We start from the raw sequence: 17,923 nt of genomic DNA, 5'->3' as shown, positions 1-17,923 counted from the left end.
ATATACAGGCATTGAGCATGTTGCTCTATCAAGGAGAGGCAATATGGAGATGCTACTACTACAAAGGGAGGCTTACTGGATATCCTGTCTAAAAACATTGTCCCCTTGTGGTCTGAATATTTGGTCTGCTAAATGACTTAAATGTAAATGTAAATGTGAATATTGACTTTGATCTCAGGTCCTTCTTATGAACAATTCTCTCTTTATGAACCAATCTTATACATTTGTATTCTTTCTACAGCTTTTCAGCATACACCTAGAGTGGGGCAAAAAAGTATTTAGTCAGACACCAATTGTGCAAGTTCTCCTACTTAAAAAAGATGAGAGAGGCCTGTAATTTTCATCAGAGGTACACTTCAACTATGACAGACAAAAATTGAGAAAGAAAAATCCAGAAAATCACATTGTAGGATTTTTAATGAATTTATTTGCAAATGGAAAATAAGTATTTGGTCAATAACAAAAGTTTATCTCAATACTTTGTTATATACCCTTTGTTGGCAATGACAGAGGTCAAACGTTTTCTGTAAGTCTTCACAAGGTTTTCATACACTGTTGCTGGTATTTTGGCCCATTCCTCCGTGCAGATCTCCTCTAGAGCATTAGACCATTCTTTCCTTTACATGGATCAGTCGTCCTGGTCCCTTTGCAGAAAAACAGCCCCAAAGCATGATGTTTCCACCCCCATGCTTCACAGTAGGTATGGTGTTCTTTGGATGCAACTCAGCATTCTTTGTCCTCCAAACACGACGAGTTGAGTTTTTCCAAAAGGTTCTATTTTGGTTTCATCTGACCATATGACATTCTCCCAATCTTCTTCTGGATCATCCAAATGCTCTCTAGCAAACTTCAGACGGGCCTGGACATGTATTGGCTTAAGCAGGGGGACACGTCTGGCACTGCAGGATTTGAGGCCCTGGCAGCGTAGTGTGTTACTGATGGTAAGCTTTGTTACTTTGGTCCCAGCTCTGCAGGTCATTCACTAGGTCGCCCCGTGTGGTTCTGGAATTTTTGCTCACCGTTCTTGTGATAATTTTGACCCCACGGGGTGAGATCTTGTGTGGAGCCCAAGGTCGATGGAGATTATCAGTGGTCTTGTATGTCTTCCATTTCCTAATAATTGCTCCCACAGTTGATTTCTTCAAACCAAGCTGCTTACCTATTGCAGATTCAGTCTTCCCAGCCTGGTGCAGGTCTACAATTTTGTTTCTGGTGTCCTTTGACAGCTCTTTAGTCTTGGCCATAGTGGAGTTTGGAGTGTGACTGCTTGAGGTCGTGGACAGGTGTCTTTTATACTGATAACAAGTTCAAACAGTTGCCATAAATACAGGTAACGAGTGGAGGACAGAGGAGCCTCTTAAAGAAGTTACAGGTCTGTGAGAGCCAGAAGTCTTGCTTGTTTGTATGTGACCAAATACTTATTTTCCACCATAATTTGCAAATAAATTCATTAAAAATCCTACAATGTGATTTTCAGGATTTATTTTTTCTCATTTTGTCTGTCATAGTTGAACTGTACCTATGATGAAAATTACAGGCCTCATCTTTTTAAGTGGGAGAACTTGCACAATTGGTGGCTGACTAAATACTTTTTTGCCCCACTGTAATATGTTCCCCCTGTTGATGATGCTTATTATGAATTATTGTTGAACCAAAAGATTACATGTAACAAACTGTTTTCATGAAATAGGAAACAATGAAATATATATGTGAAATTGAATAAAAAAACTGCATGCTGGTGCTAATATTATGTACAATATTTAATTATGTTTCCATATGATAATAGCCTAATATATTATATATGCTATAACCTATTGTTTTTTTAAACAATTTCACTCAATTCATTCTAATTAACGTAATTATGACACACCCCTCACTATTGTCATTGGTTGCACTAATTGCACTGTTTGTCTACATAACCTGGTTCAAGCACTCATGACTTTACCCTGAAGAAGGCACAGTGATGTCGAAACATTGGTGATTTACCCAATAAATTACTGGGAGTTTATATATAGCATGTGCGACTCTAAGCTATAAAAATAGAGTTTATTCATCGTTAGTCAGCACCTCTGCATAAAATAATTATGTGTGTGCGCCAGATCATGTTTTTTAATAGGTAGAGGATGAACACCAATGTATTATGTTTCACCATCCTCAAATGAGTTCCTCATTAGGCCTATGTTACACAGATATACATTGTCAATCTAGCCAACAATCACAAATCTATTATATGAGACTCAAGGATCAAGGAAACCTTACCGTGAAGGAGGTCTCAGCATTACAAAGCACTTCCTCTGCAGCCAAAATGTCTGACTGCACTTCCTGTACTGTACATTGCAGGGGTTTAAAGGTAGGACACACTCCCGTAACCTCTGTCAGAGACCCTGAACCAGCTGGGACAGGATGAGTCAGACAGAGACGCAGGATGACTTTTACTGTCCCTGTCATAAGAAGACCCACATCTCAATATACCATATTTATCATACATAGCCCAAAACTACGAGTGACGTTTCAAATGTTTACTCCGAGAAGATGTAACAGCTGAATACATACATTCAATACAGCGCAGTCTGTACTTCCACCCTTAGCTCTCACCCCCTCACTTCCAAAAATATGTACTTCAGTACTTTTCCATCAACCAGGATTTCTCTGTCCATATCAGAAGACTTGTTATCAGTCAGGAGAGGCCTTGACTTATTGGGACCACACATTCCTACAGTACACTAAATAATGACACTTCTCATACACAAACAGCTTGAACCTAACACTACTTTCAGTCTCTAAGGAAATATAAAACAATTCAATCATACTTCGAGGGTAAAATGCAATAAAAAATAGTAAAGATATAAACAGCAATTTATAATATATCACCTGTCAGAGGCAAATGTACCAGAAAGTAAGGAATATGGGAAAGGAACAGATCCTCATACATACAGATTATACACATACATGAAGTCGGACGTTTACATACACCTTAGCCAAATACATTTTAAACTCAGTTTTTCACAATTCCTGACATTTAATCCTAGTGAGAAATCCCTGTCTTAGGTCAGTTAGGATCACCACTTTATTTTAAGAATGTGAAATGTCAGAATAATAGTAGAGAGCATGATTTATTCCAGCTTTTATTTCTTTCATCACATTCCCAGTGTGTCAGAAGTCTACATACACTTAGTTTTTGGTAGCATTACCTTTAAATTGTTTAACGTGGGTTAAACGTTTCAGGTAGCCTTCCACAAGCTTCCCACAATAAGTTGGGTGAATTTTGTCCCATTCTTCCTGACAGAGCTGGTGTAACTGAGTCAGGTTTGTAAGCCTCCTTGCTCGAAAATGCTTTTTCAGTTCTGCCCACAAAGCACCCCCACAACATGATGCTGCCACCCCCGTGCTTCACGGTTGGGATGGTGTTCTTTGGCTTGCAAGCCTCCCCATTTTTCCTCCAAATTTAACAATTGTCATTATGGCCAAACAGTTCTATTTTTGTTTAATCAGACCTGTGGACATTTCTCCAAAAAGTACGATCTTTGTCCCCAGTTGCAAACCGTAGTCTGGCTTTTATATGCCGGTTTTGGAGCAGTGGCTCCTTCCTTGCTGAAAGGCCTTTCAGGTTATGTCGATATAGGACTTGTTTTACTGTGGATATAGATACTTTTGTACCTGTTTACTCCAGCATCTTCACAAGGTCCTTTGCTGTTGCTCTTTTCGCACCAAAGTGCGTTCATCTCTAGGAGACGGCCCTAAAAATGGTCAAAGACTCCAGCTACCCTAGTCATAGACTGCTCTCTCTGCTACCGTACGGCAAGCGATACCGGAGTGCCAAGTCTAGGTCCAAGAGGCCTCTGAACAGCTTCTAACCCCAAACCATAAGACTCCTGAACATCTAGTCACATGGCTGCCCAGACTATTTGCAGTGCCCCCCTTTACACCACTGCTACTCACTGTTGTCATCTATGCATAGTCACTTTAATAACTATACCTACATGTATTGTACATACTACCTCAACTAACCGATGCCCCGGCACATTGACTCTGTATCGGTAACCCCCTGCATATAGTCTCACTGTTGTTATTTCACTGCTGCTCGTTAATTACTTGTTACTTTTATCTCTTATTCTTATCTGCATTGTTGATAAGGAGCTCGTAAGTAAGCATTTCGGCGCATGTGACTAATAACATTTGATTTGATCTGAGCCAGAGCTCCATCCAATAAGAGCCCAGAGCTTAGGCCTGAAAGAACTTCAGTTGGTTACATGAACTTCACCCTGACATCTCCATCTCAGATATAAGAGGGCTCTTTGATACTCTGAGAGAAAATGGCTGCCTGTTTTAATGAGCCTTGTATACTGTAAGAGTTTAAGCTGCTCAGTGTGTAATTACTGAGGCAGGCCGCGTCTCACTGGAGAAGGATTCTGGGTAATTAAAAGTATTGTTTTCACTCAGGGCGACGTCCCTGAGGACTGTGCCTCCACAGAGCCTCCAACTATTACAGAGAATGGGACACCACTGGAGAAGAGGCCGGGGCAGTTGGAGAGCCAGGGTCAAAATATAAGAGGAGCAGGGATATCTACTGAGGAGAGGGTAAAGGAGACTGGGATATACTGTTGTTGTCAGAGGCTAGGAGATGAATGTGATGTGAGAGTTAAGCTGATGTTTAAGTCAATGGTTGTTTACGACAGCTTATTAGAACAGGTTAATAACAGGTAGCTGGGGCGGCAGTAACAGAAGGGTTGTTTGGTCAGTAACAGAAGGGTTGCTGGTTTGAATACCGGAGCCGACAAGGTAAAATAATGTATCTGTCGCCGTGCCCTTGAGCAAGACACTTAAAACCTCTTCATTCTAGCCATCCCGGATCCGGGATCGTGAATACAGCCTCAAGCTCATTACCATAACGCAACGTTAACTATTCATGAAAATCGCAAATGAAATTAAATAAATATGCTAGTTCTCAAGCTTAGCCTTTTGTTAACAACACTGTCATCTCAGATTTTCAAAGTATGCTTTTCAACCATAGCAAAACTAGCATTTGTGTAAGAGTATTGATAGCTAGCGTAGCATTTAGCGTTAGCATTCAGCGGGCAACATTTTCACAAAAACAAGAAAAGCATTCAAATAAAATAATTTACCTTTGAAGAACTTTGGATGTTTTCAATGAGGAGACTCTCAGTTAGATAGCAAATGTTCAGTTTTTCCTGAAAGATTCTTTGTGTAGGAGAAATCGCTCCGTTTTGTTCGTCACGTTTGGCTACCAAAAAAAAACAAAAATTCAGTCATCAAAACGCCAAACTTTTTTCCAAATTAACTCCATAATATCGACTGAAACATGGTAAACGTTGTTTAGAATCAATCCTCAAGGTGTTTTTCACATATCTCTTTGATGATATATCGTTCGTGGAAGTCTCCTCTCTCCTCTGAATCACATGGATGAATGCGTGCAGCTGAAGATTACGCACCAATTTCGACAAAGGACACCGGGCGGACACCTGGTAAATGTAGTCTCTTATGGCCAATCTTCCAATGATATGCCTACAAACACGTCACAATGCTGCAGACACCTTGGGGAAACGGCAGAACGTGTAGGCTCGTTCAGGGCGCATTCACAGCCATATAAGGAGACAATGGAAAACTCACCGATAATATCTTTGCAGTTTTGGAAACGTCAAAGTGTTTTCTTTCCAAAGCTGTCAATTATATGCATAGTCGAGCATCTTTTCGTGACAAAATATCTTGTTTAAAACGGGAACGTTTTTTCATCCAAAAATGAAATACTGCCCCTAGTGTTCCAAGAGGTTAACCCTAATTGCTCCAGGGGCGCTGTACAATAGCGACCCTGGCCGTAATCCCACTCCCTGAGGGTGTCTCAGGAGGAGTTGGGATATGCAACAACAACAACAACATTTCCATTACACGCATGTGGAACAAGACAAATATAAGCACCCCTCAAATGATTATAATTACACATGGTACACAGGAAAGTTAAGTGTTTGAGATATGACACATGAAAGAATGTAAATAAGTGAGTTTGTCACTCAAAGGACAAGATTGAACACTCACACACTCCTCCTCCTGCATGAGTTGGACGATACGCTGTAGGACGTTTGTTATTAGAGCTCTGTGGAGAGAGAGAGAGAGAGAGAGGGACGGTTGATGGATATACAGTAGATAGATGGATAGAAAACACAGTGGGCGTGACAGAACAATCTATTCACCTGGACTTCATGGCAAAGTTGAGTCCCAAAGCCGGATCGCGGATGGAGTGCCTGTGTCCGATGGACAGCACCATGGTTACCATGTCACTCTCAAAACCTGAGGATAGATAGATGTATATTTGTTACTTTCTCTGTCTGTCTTTCTATATGCTTTGAAGAAGCTATCTTTTCAAGTCAGCTCAATTCAATCATGTTGAGCCTATTTTGTCATACATACACAAATTAGGATTCCCTGGAGCTTTTTGACAGTTGCATTCCCCATGAAAACGAATGGTCTCTATATATGAACCGCTGGCTGGTGTAGAAGGAAGCAGGGAGCCATTATAGTCTTTGTTCCAGTCAGTGTGACGTCAGTGGTACGATCCCCAGAAGTGAGGGACGAGGAAGTGGGTTGGCAGACACGCAGGTGCTGGATGTTGGAGCATCAGTGTCCCAGCAGTGCTGTGTCTATTCTGACTGACACTGACATGTCTGGCTTTGCTGCTCAGTGCTGCATGGAGGACTGTCTGTGGGAAGCTGGGAACCCTGCCTGCACTTGTCTACCTGCTCCAGAAATAACATGGCCTGATTTGAGGTCCTGTCAGCGGTCAAGCATTTTATTGGCTCTGCTGTATTTCCAGAACAAGGGTTGAGAGAGGTCAAACATATTTTTCATTTTCTATTGGTATATCCAAAAAATAATGGTAAGTTATAATGATGCAGAAAAAGGGTTATTCATCGAAAAACACCTGTTTTCTTATCCCCTGAATATACATTTCCTCGGCATTCGGTTGCTCTCTGAGATTCCTAGATAGAAATATGTGGAAAATACTCTATTCAAGTGGAGTTTTCTTTCTCTTAATGATGCCCCCTATGGAGACTCCCTGGACAGTTCCCAGAACATTCAATCTAACCACCTCCCCTCATCCATGGGCTGATTCCTGAGATCTCCTCATTGTGCTAGAGAGCAGGGGATCGTCCCACGAGGAACACATTGTCTCCCTCTCTGTTACGTGATATGAATGGTGCGTGATTTATCACCTGCTGGTTGGCACCACCACCTAGCCCACAGACACCACCCGTCTGTGCGCTCTCCATCTCTCTCCATCTAACCCACACCTCTCCAGAGAGAGAGAGAGAGAGAGATAAGGGGTGGGTTTGGTATCGTACCATTGTCAGAGAGGTCCAGAATGCTGATGGCCTTGGCTTCAAAGATGTGCTCCTGTATCATCTGGGCTCCAGCAGACCTCAGCTGGACACATAATACACATTACATTTGATATTTGAGCCATTTAGCAGACGCTCTTATCCAGATTGGGAAATTAGCCAGGACACCGGGGTTAATACCCCTACTCTTATGATAAATTCTATGGGATCTTTAGTGACCACAGAGAGTCGGGACACCTGTTTAACAGCCCATCCGAAAGATGGCACCCTACACAGGGCAATGTCCCCAGTCAATGCCCAAAATGCAAACACATAGTGTGTGTGTGTGTGTGTGTGTGTGTGTGTGTGTGTGTGTGTGTGTGTGTGTGTGTGTGTGTGTGTGTGTGTGTGTGTGTGTGTGTGTGTGTGTGTGTGTGTGTGTGTGTGCGTGCGTGCGTGCGTGCGTGCGTGCGTGCGTGCGTGCGTGCGTGCGTGCGTGCGTGCGTCTACCTCACAGCCGCTCAGGTCTAGCTCCCTCCCACACAGATGAGTACTTACTTCTGGCCAGACCCTGCAACAACAATCTGCATAAAAGACAGAAAATATGTGTATCAAACAGCTGTATACATGTGTAAATCAAAATGCAAAAACATACAGTATTATACACTATAATCCAGTGCTATAAGTAGGCTTCACATTCTGTTTGACATGTATCACGTAGACATTTCCTGGTATAGCATTCCGTCAGTGTTCACCTGAGAGCCACTCTGGGGGTAGTCTGGTTCCTAGCAGTCCCACAGCTCAGAGCTCTTACTCCATTACAGTCCTTGTCACCTCCCTCAACTTCATGGGGACAGAAAGAGGTTAGCGTTGGGTCTGACAACACCGGTCAAGATATATAATGGAAAGCAGGGTTCTCACCTGTGTGAGAAGGGGTCCGTGGACAGGTTGAGGTGAGCCAGCTTGGAGAAGAAGCATGCTGACAGAGATACAAACAGCTAGGGGGAGAAGTAAGTTGGGGATGTAAAGTGCATTATTTCACATTGGCACAAACATGCATATTCATTTTCAAATGAACAAAGATTACAGAGACTGATTATGTTTATTGTCATGACCAGAAGTAAAATGTTAGAGGTCACTTACAGCATCCAGAGGGCAGTCATTTCCACTCAAGTCCAGGTTAGACACAGCATTTGTCCCTGAAAGGAACATAAACAGGTTCTGACAGGAAGAGATATGAAGCTATTGAGTGCTATGGCCCTCTAGAGCCAAAACCATCTACTGAACAACTCAATTCAATACTGTACTATGGAGTAATTATATTACTCTGACTGAGATTCCTCCTGCATCATTAAGTCATATCAGTATCAATTAGCATGCATATCCTGTCACATATCAGTATCAATTAGCATGCATATCCTGTCACATATCAGTATCAATTAGCATGCATATCCTGTCACATATCAGTATCAATTAGCATGCATATCCTGTCACATATCAGTATCAATTAGCATGCATATCCTGTCACATATCAGTATTAATTAGCATGCATATCCTGTCACATATCAGTATCAATTAGCATGCATATCCTGACACATATCAGTATCAATTAGCATGCATATCCTGACACATATCAGTATCAATTAGCATGCATATCCTGTCACATATCAGTATCAATTAGCATGCATATCCTGACACATATCAGTATCAATTAGCATGCATATCCTGACACATATCAGTATCAATTAGCATGCATATCCTGACACATATCAGTATCAATTAGCATGCATCTCCTGACACATATCAGTATCAATTAGCATGCATCTCCTGTCACATATCAGTATCAATTAGCATGCATATCCTGTCACATATCAGTATTAATTAGCATGCATATCCTGTCACATATCAGTATCAATTAGCATGCATATCCTGACACATATCAGTATCAATTAGCATGCATATCCTGACACATATCAGTATCAATTAGCATGCATATCCTGTCACATATCAGTATCAATTAGCATGCATATCCTGACACATATCAGTATCAATTAGCATGCATATCCTGACACATATCAGTATCAATTAGCATGCATATCCTGTCACATATCAGTATCAATTAGCATGCATATCCTGACACATATCAGTATCAATTAGCATGCATATCCTGACACATATCAGTATCAATTAGCATGCATATCCTGACACATATCAGTATCAATTAGCATGCATCTCCTGACACATATCAGTATCAATTAGCATGCATATCCTGACACATATCAGTATCAATTAGCATGCATATCCTGACACATATCAGTATCAATTAGCATGCATATCCTGTCACATATCAGTATCAATTAGCATGCATATCCTGACACATATCAGTATCAATTAGCATGCATATCCTGACACATATCAGTATAAATTAGCATGCATATCCTGACACATATCAGTATCAATTAGCATGCATATCCTGTCACATATCAGTATCAATTAGCATGCATATCCTGACACATATCAGTATCAATTAGCATGCATATCCTGACACATATCAGTATCAATTAGCATGCATATCCTGACACGTGGGACTGCATTTGCAAAACAAACTCCCTTTAGTATCCACCATGTACATTATACACAAAATGCATTTAACTGAAACTCACAGCACCTACAGTATAGACCTTCATTCAAGTATGATGTGGCAGGGTAGCCTAGTGGTTAGAGCGTTGGACTAGTAACCAAAAGGTTGCAAGTTCGAATCCCCGAGCTGACAAGGTACAAATCTGTCGTTCTGCCCCTGAACAGGCAGTTAACCCACTGTTCCTAGGCCGTCATTGAAAATAACAATTTGTTCTTAACTGACTTGCCTAGTAAAATAAAGGAAATTTTTTTTAAAAAAAAATGATAGTGTATGGAGCAAAGAATTCTAAACCGTGAACTGAAAACAAGTGTTGCCCCCACCCTCATCACAGCCTCCTCTGTAGCCAGACTGCATGTATTCCCTGACAAATCCAGGTGACACAGAGAGCTGGCGAAGGCCTTGTTCTGAGAGAACCCCTGAGTCAGATTAGCCAACCCAGGAGAGATGGAGGGGGCAAGAAAGAGAAATGCAATACTCTACGTGAAAACTATCACAAGATAAGTATCAACACAAAGACAGTTTCTTTATGGAAAATGAACAAAAAGGATGAAGCAGACAGAATAGTTTGGGAGAGACAACAATCCTGGAGACGGACAGCTGGGTGAGACCATTGGGTTCTCCAGTTCCTGACTGAGAGCTTTCACACCCGACGACAGGTAACACACATGAGCAGATGAGTAGTCACTAGCCAGTCCAGGCAAGTTGGAATTGGGAACCTCAGCAACGGACATTAACAAACCCCAAAAGTTATTTATGATAGGAAAAGGCTCACCTTTGTCCTCTATATAATTGGCTGACAGGTTGATGGTGTGGATGGCGGAGCAGGTGTGATCTCGCAGGCCACAGGCCATCTTCAATACAGAATTCCAACAAGAGGAAGGGCTAGGAGAGAGACAGAGGAACAGAAATGAGTTATTAATGTTGAACTGAAATGAAAAATAAAGTGAACCAATCACATAAATCAAATGTCATCCAAAAATGTCCCATTTCCTCAGTGCCTCAGACACCAGTTAGAATGATTTAGGGAAGGAGGGATGTTTTAGAAAGGTGAGGAGGATCACGTGGAGTAGGCTACTCACAGTGAGCCCACCTCCTTCCAGACACACCTCCTCCAGGATTGAGGATCTGTTGATCATGAAGAGAACCTGCTCCTGGACTTCGGAGCTCTGGGGAGAGGTACAGAGGGTGAAGAATCATTCCTCTACTATGTTTTGAATCATTAGCCATCCCATCTTCATAAACTGGCAGCAAATCTAATCTCCATGAGAATCTCCATCTAATCTCCATGAGAATCTCCATCTAATCTCCATGAGAATATTCATCTAATGTCCATGAGAGTCTTCATCTAATCTCCATCTAATCTCCATGAGAATATTCATCTAATCTCCATGAGAATCTTCATCTAATGTCCATGAGAATCTCCATCTAATCTCCACGAGAATCTCCATCTAATCTCCATGAGAATCTCCATGAGAATCTCAATCTAATCTCCATGAGAATCTCCATCTAATCTCCATGAGAATCTCCATCTAATCTCCATCTAATCTCCATGAGAATCTCCATTTTATCTCCATGAGAATCTCCATCTAATCTCCATGAGAATCTCCATCTAATCTCCATGAGAATCTCCATCTAATCTCCATGAGAATCTCCATGAGAATCTTCATGAGAATCTCCATCTAATCTCCATGAGAATCTCCATCTAATCTCCATGAGAATCTCAATCTAATCTCCATGAGAATCTCCATGAGAATCTTCAACTAATCTCCATGAGAATCTCCATCCAATCTCCATTTTATCTCCATGATAATCTCCATCTAATCTCCGTGAGAATATTCATCTAATCTCCATGAGAATCTTCATCTAATGTCCATGAGAATCTCCATCTAATCTCCATCTAATCTCCATGAGAATCTCCATCTAATCTCCATGAGAATCTCCACCTAATCTCCATGAGAATCTCCATGAGAATCTTCATCTAATCTCCATCTCATCTCCATGAGAATCTCCATCTAATCTCCATGAGAATCTCCATCTAATCTCCATGAGAATCTCCATCTAATCTCCATTTTATCTCCATGAGAATCTCCATGAGAATCTCCATCTAATCTCCGTGAGAATCTCCATCTAATCTCCATGAGAATCTCCATCTAATCTCCATGAGAATCTTCATGAGAATCTCCATCTAATCTCCATGAGAATCTCCATGAGAATCTCCATCTAATCTCCATGAGAATCTCCATCTAATCTCCATGAGAATCTCCATGAGAATCTTCATGAGAATCTCCATCTAATCTCCATGAGAATCTCCATCTAATCTCCATGAGAATCTCAATCTAATCTCCATGAGAATCTCCATGAGAATCTTCAACTAATCTCCATGAGAATCTCCATCCAATCTCCATTTTATCTCCATGATAATCTCCATCTAATCTCCGTGAGAATATTCATCTAATCTCCATGAGAATCTTCATCTAATGTCCATGAGAATCTCCATCTAATCTCCATCTAATCTCCATGAGAATCTCCATCTAATCTCCATGAGAATCTCCACCTAATCTCCATGAGAATCTCCATGAGAATCTTCATCTAATCTCCATCTCATCTCCATGAGAATCTCCATCTAATCTCCATGAGAATCTCCATCTAATCTCCATGAGAATCTCCATCTAATCTCCATTTTATCTCCATGAGAATCTCCATGAGAATCTCCATCTAATCTCCGTGAGAATCTCCATCTAATCTCCATGAGAATCTCCATCTAATCTCCATGAGAATCTTCATGAGAATCTCCATCTAATCTCCATGAGAATCTCCATGAGAATCTTCAACTAATCTCCATGAGAATCTCCATCCAATCTCCATTTTATCTCCATGAGAATCTTCATGAGAATCTCCATCTAATCTCCATGAGAATCTCCATCTAATCTCCATGAGAATCTCAATCTAATCTCCATGAGAATCTCCATGAGAATCTTCAACTAATCTCCATGAGAATCTCCATCCAATCTCCATTTTATCTCCATGAGAATCTCCATCTAATCTCCATGAGAATATTCATCTAATCTCCATGAGAATCTTCATCTAATGTCCATGAGAATCTCCATCTAATCTCCATCTAATCTCCATGAGAATCTCCATCTAATCTCCATGAGAATCTCCACCTAATCTCCATGAGAATCTCCATGAGAATCTCCATCTAATCTCCATGAGAATCTCCATCCAATCTCCATTTTATCTCCATGAGAATCTTCATGAGAATCTCCATCTAATCTCCATGAGAATCTCCATCTAATCTCCATGAGAATCTCAATCTAATCTCCATGAGAATCTCCATGAGAATCTTCAACTAATCTCCATGAGAATCTCCATCCAATCTCCATTTTATCTCCATGAGAATCTCCATCTAATCTCCATGAGAATATTCATCTAATCTCCATGAGAATCTTCATCTAATGTCCATGAGAATCTCCATCTAATCTCCATCTAATCTCCATGAGAATCTCCATCTAATCTCCATGAGAATCTCCACCTAATCTCCATGAGAATCTCCATGAGAATCTCCATCTAATCTCCATGAGAATCTCCATCTAATCTCCATGAGAATCTCCATCTAATCTCCATGAGAATCTCCATGAGAATCTTCATGAGAATCTCCATCTAATCTCCATGAGAATCTCCATCTAATCTCCATGAGAATCTTCAACTAATCTCCATGAGAATCTCCATCCAATCTCCATTTTATCTCCATGAGAATCTCCATCTAATCTCCATGAGAATCTTCATCTAATGTCCATGAGAATCTCCATCTAATCTCCATGAGAATCTCCATCTAATCTCCATGAGAATCTCCATCTAATCTCCATGAGAATCTCCATGAGAATCTTCATCTAATCTCCATCTTATCTCCATGAGAATCTACATCTCATCTCCATGAGAATCTCCATCTAATCTCCATGAGAATCTCCATCTAATCTCCATGAGAATCTCCATCTAATCTCCATGAGAATCTACATCTAATCTCCATGAGAATCTCCATCTAATCTCCATTTTATCTCCATGAGAATCTCCATCTAATCTCCATGAGAATCTCCATCTAATCTCCGTGAGAATCTCCATCTAATCCCCATGAGAATCTCCATCTAATCTCCATGAGAATATTCATCTAATCTCCATGAGAATCTTCATCTAATGTCCATGAGAATCTCCTTCTAATCTCCATGAGAATCTCCATCTAATCTCCATGAGAATCTGCATCTAATCTCCATGAGAATCTCCATCTAATCTCCATTTTATCTCCATGAGAATCTCCATCTAATCTCCATGAGAATCTCCATCTAATCTCCATGAGAATCTCCATCTAATCTCCATGAGAATCTTCATGAGAATCTCCATCTAATCTCCATGAGAATCTCCATGAGAATCTTCAACTAATCTCCATGAGAATCTCCATCCAATCTCCATTTTATCTCCATGAGAATCTCCATCTAATCTCCATGAGAATCTCCATTTTATCTCCATGAGAATCTCCATCTAATCTCCATGAGAATCTCCATCTAATCTCCATGAGAATCTCCATCTAATCTCCATGAGAATCTCCATGAGAATCTTCATGAGAATCTCCATCTAATCTCCATGAGAATCTCCATCTAATCTCCATGAGAATCTCAATCTAATCTCCATGAGAATCTCCATGAGAATCTTCAACTAATCTCCATGAGAATCTCCATCCAATCTCCATGAGAATCTCCATGATAATCTCCATCTAATCTCCGTGAGAATATTCATCTAATCTCCATGAGAATCTTCATCTAATGTCCATGAGAATCTCCATCTAATCTCCATCTAATCTCCATGAGAATCTCCATCTAATCTCCATGAGAATCTCCACCTAATCTCCATGAGAATCTCCATGAGAATCTTCATCTAATCTCCATCTCATCTCCATGAGAATCTCCATCTAATCTCCATGAGAATCTCCATCTAATCTCCATGAGAATCTCCATCTAATCTCCATTTTATCTCCATGAGAATCTCCATGAGAATCTCCATCTAATCTCCGTGAGAATCTCCATCTAATCTCCATGAGAATCTCCATCTAATCTCCATGAGAATCTTCATGAGAATCTCCATCTAATCTCCATGAGAATCTCCATGAGAATCTTCAACTAATCTCCATGAGAATCTCCATCCAATCTCCATTTTATCTCCATGAGAATCTTCATGAGAATCTCCATCTAATCTCCATGAGAATCTCCATCTAATCTCCATGAGAATCTCAATCTAATCTCCATGAGAATCTCCATGAGAATCTTCAACTAATCTCCATGAGAATCTCCATCCAATCTCCATTTTATCTCCATGAGAATCTCCATCTAATCTCCATGAGAATATTCATCTAATCTCCATGAGAATCTTCATCTAATGTCCATGAGAATCTCCATCTAATCTCCATCTAATCTCCATGAGAATCTCCATCTAATCTCCATGAGAATCTCCACCTAATCTCCATGAGAATCTCCATGAGAATCTCCATCTAATCTCCATGAGAATCTCCATCTAATCTCCATGAGAATCTCCATCTAATCTCCATGAGAATCTCCATGAGAATCTTCATGAGAATCTCCATCTAATCTCCATGAGAATCTCCATCTAATCTCCATGAGAATCTTCATCTAATGTCCATGAGAATCTCCTTCTAATCTCCATGAGAATCTCCATCTAATCTCCATGAGAATCTGCATCTAATCTCCATGAGAATCTCCATCTAATCTCCATGAGAATCTCCATTTTATCTCCATGAGAATCTCCATCTAATCTCCATGAGAATCTCCATCTAATCTCCATGAGAATCTCCATCTAATCTCCATGAGAATCTTCATGAGAATCTCCATCTAATCTCCATGAGAATCTCCATGAGAATCTTCAACTAATCTCCATGAGAATCTCCATCCAATCTCCATTTTATCTCCATGAGAATCTCCATCTAATCTCCATGAGAATCTCCATTTTATCTCCATGAGAATCTCCATCTAATCTCCATGAGAATCTCCATCTAATCTCCATGAGAATCTCCATCTAATCTCCATGAGAATCTCCATGAGAATCTTCATGAGAATCTCCATCTAATCTCCATGAGAATCTCCATCTAATCTCCATGAGAATCTCAATCTAATCTCCATGAGAATCTCCATGAGAATCTTCAACTAATCTCCATGAGAATCTCCATCCAATCTCCATTTTATCTCCATGATAATCTCCATCTAATCTCCGTGAGAATATTCATCTAATCTCCATGAGAATCTTCATCTAATGTCCATGAGAATCTCCATCTAATCTCCATCTAATCTCCATGAGAATCTCCATCTAATCTCCATGAGAATCTCCACCTAATCTCCATGAGAATCTCCATGAGAATCTTCATCTAATCTCCATCTCATCTCCATGAGAATCTCCATCTAATCTCCATGAGAATCTCCATCTAATCTCCATCTAATCTCCATTTTATCTCCATGAGAATCTCCATGAGAATCTCCATCTAATCTCCGTGAGAATCTCCATCTAATCTCCATGAGAATCTCCATCTAATCTCCATGAGAATCTTCATGAGAATCTCCATCTAATCTCCATGAGAATCTCCATGAGAATCTTCAACTAATCTCCATGAGAATCTCCATCCAATCTCCATTTTATCTCCATGAGAATCTTCATGAGAATCTCCATCTAATCTCCATGAGAATCTCCATCTAATCTCCATGAGAATCTCAATCTAATCTCCATGAGAATCTCCATGAGAATCTTCAACTAATCTCCATGAGAATCTCCATTTTATCTCCATGAGAATCTCCATCTAATCTCCATGAGAATATTCATCTAATCTCCATGAGAATATTCATCTAATGTCCATGAGAATCTCCATCTAATCTCCATCTAATCTCCATGAGAATCTCCATCTAATCTCCATGAGAATCTCCACCTAATCTCCATGAGAATCTCCATGAGAATCTCCATCTAATCTCCATGAGAATCTCCATCTAATCTCCATGAGAATCTCCATCTAATCTCCATGAGAATCTCCATGAGAATCTTCATGAGAATCTCCATCTAATCTCCATGAGAATCTCCATCTAATCTCCATGAGAATCTTCAACTAATCTCCATGAGAATCTCCATCCAATCTCCATTTTATCTCCATGAGAATCTCCATCTAATCTCCATGAGAATCTCCATCTAATCTCCATGAGAATCTCCATGAGAATCTTCATCTAATCTCCATCTTATCTCCATGAGAATCTACATCTCATCTCCATGAGAATCTCCATCTAATCTCCATGAGAATCTCCATCTAATCTCCATGAGAATCTCCATCTAATCTCCATGAGAATCTCCATCTAATCTCCATGAGAATCTCCATCTAATCTCCATTTTATCTCCATGAGAATCTCCATCTAATCTCCATGAGAATCTCCATCTAATCTCCGTGAGAATCTCCATCTAATCCCCATGAGAATCTCCATCTAATCTCCATGAGAATATTCATCTAATCTCCATGAGAATCTTCATCTAATGTCCATGAGAATCTCCTTCTAATCTCCATGAGAATCTCCATCTAATCTCCATGAGAATCTGCATCTAATCTCCATGAGAATCTCCATCTAATCTCCATGAGAATCTCCATTTTATCTCCATGAGAATCTCCATCTAATCTCCATGAGAATCTCCATCTAATCTCCATGAGAATCTCCATCTAATCTCCATGAGAATCTTCATGAGAATCTCCATCTAATCTCCATGAGAATCTCCATGAGAATCTTCAACTAATCTCCATGAGAATCTCCATCCAATCTCCATTTTATCTCCATCTAATCTCCATGAGAATATTCATCTAATCTCCATGAGAATCTTCATCTAATGTCCATGAGAATCTCCATCTAATCTCCATGAGAATCTC

The 17,923-nt window shown here is 40.2% G+C and overlaps 1 protein-coding gene across 3 annotated transcripts in view; it reads right to left on the bottom strand.

Moving 5' to 3' along the window:
• LOC118400850 (capping protein, Arp2/3 and myosin-I linker protein 2-like) overlaps positions 1-7,347 on the bottom strand; it is a 35,431-nt gene extending 28,084 nt beyond the window's left edge. The window contains exons 1-3 of one of the 3 annotated variants that reach the window (XM_052474975.1): positions 6,424-7,347; positions 6,207-6,303; positions 6,052-6,109 (exon numbers count right to left, since the gene is read on the bottom strand). In XM_052474975.1, the coding sequence (XP_052330935.1) occupies positions 6,052-6,109; positions 6,207-6,289 (141 nt within the window). In that variant the 5' untranslated portion in view covers positions 6,290-6,303; positions 6,424-7,347. The remainder of the gene's footprint in view (positions 1-6,051; positions 6,110-6,206; positions 6,304-6,423) is intronic. The other 2 variants (XM_052474974.1, XM_052474976.1) reach the window with 2 other exon arrangements.
• Between the last annotated feature and the right edge of the window lie 10,576 nt (positions 7,348-17,923).

This window comes from Oncorhynchus keta, chromosome 22 (assembly GCF_023373465.1).
Source record: "Oncorhynchus keta strain PuntledgeMale-10-30-2019 chromosome 22, Oket_V2, whole genome shotgun sequence".
Lineage (NCBI taxonomy): Eukaryota > Metazoa > Chordata > Actinopteri > Salmoniformes > Salmonidae > Oncorhynchus > Oncorhynchus keta.
The sequence above is the reverse complement of the archived record's forward strand: the minus strand, read 5'-3'. Positions and strand labels throughout refer to the sequence as shown.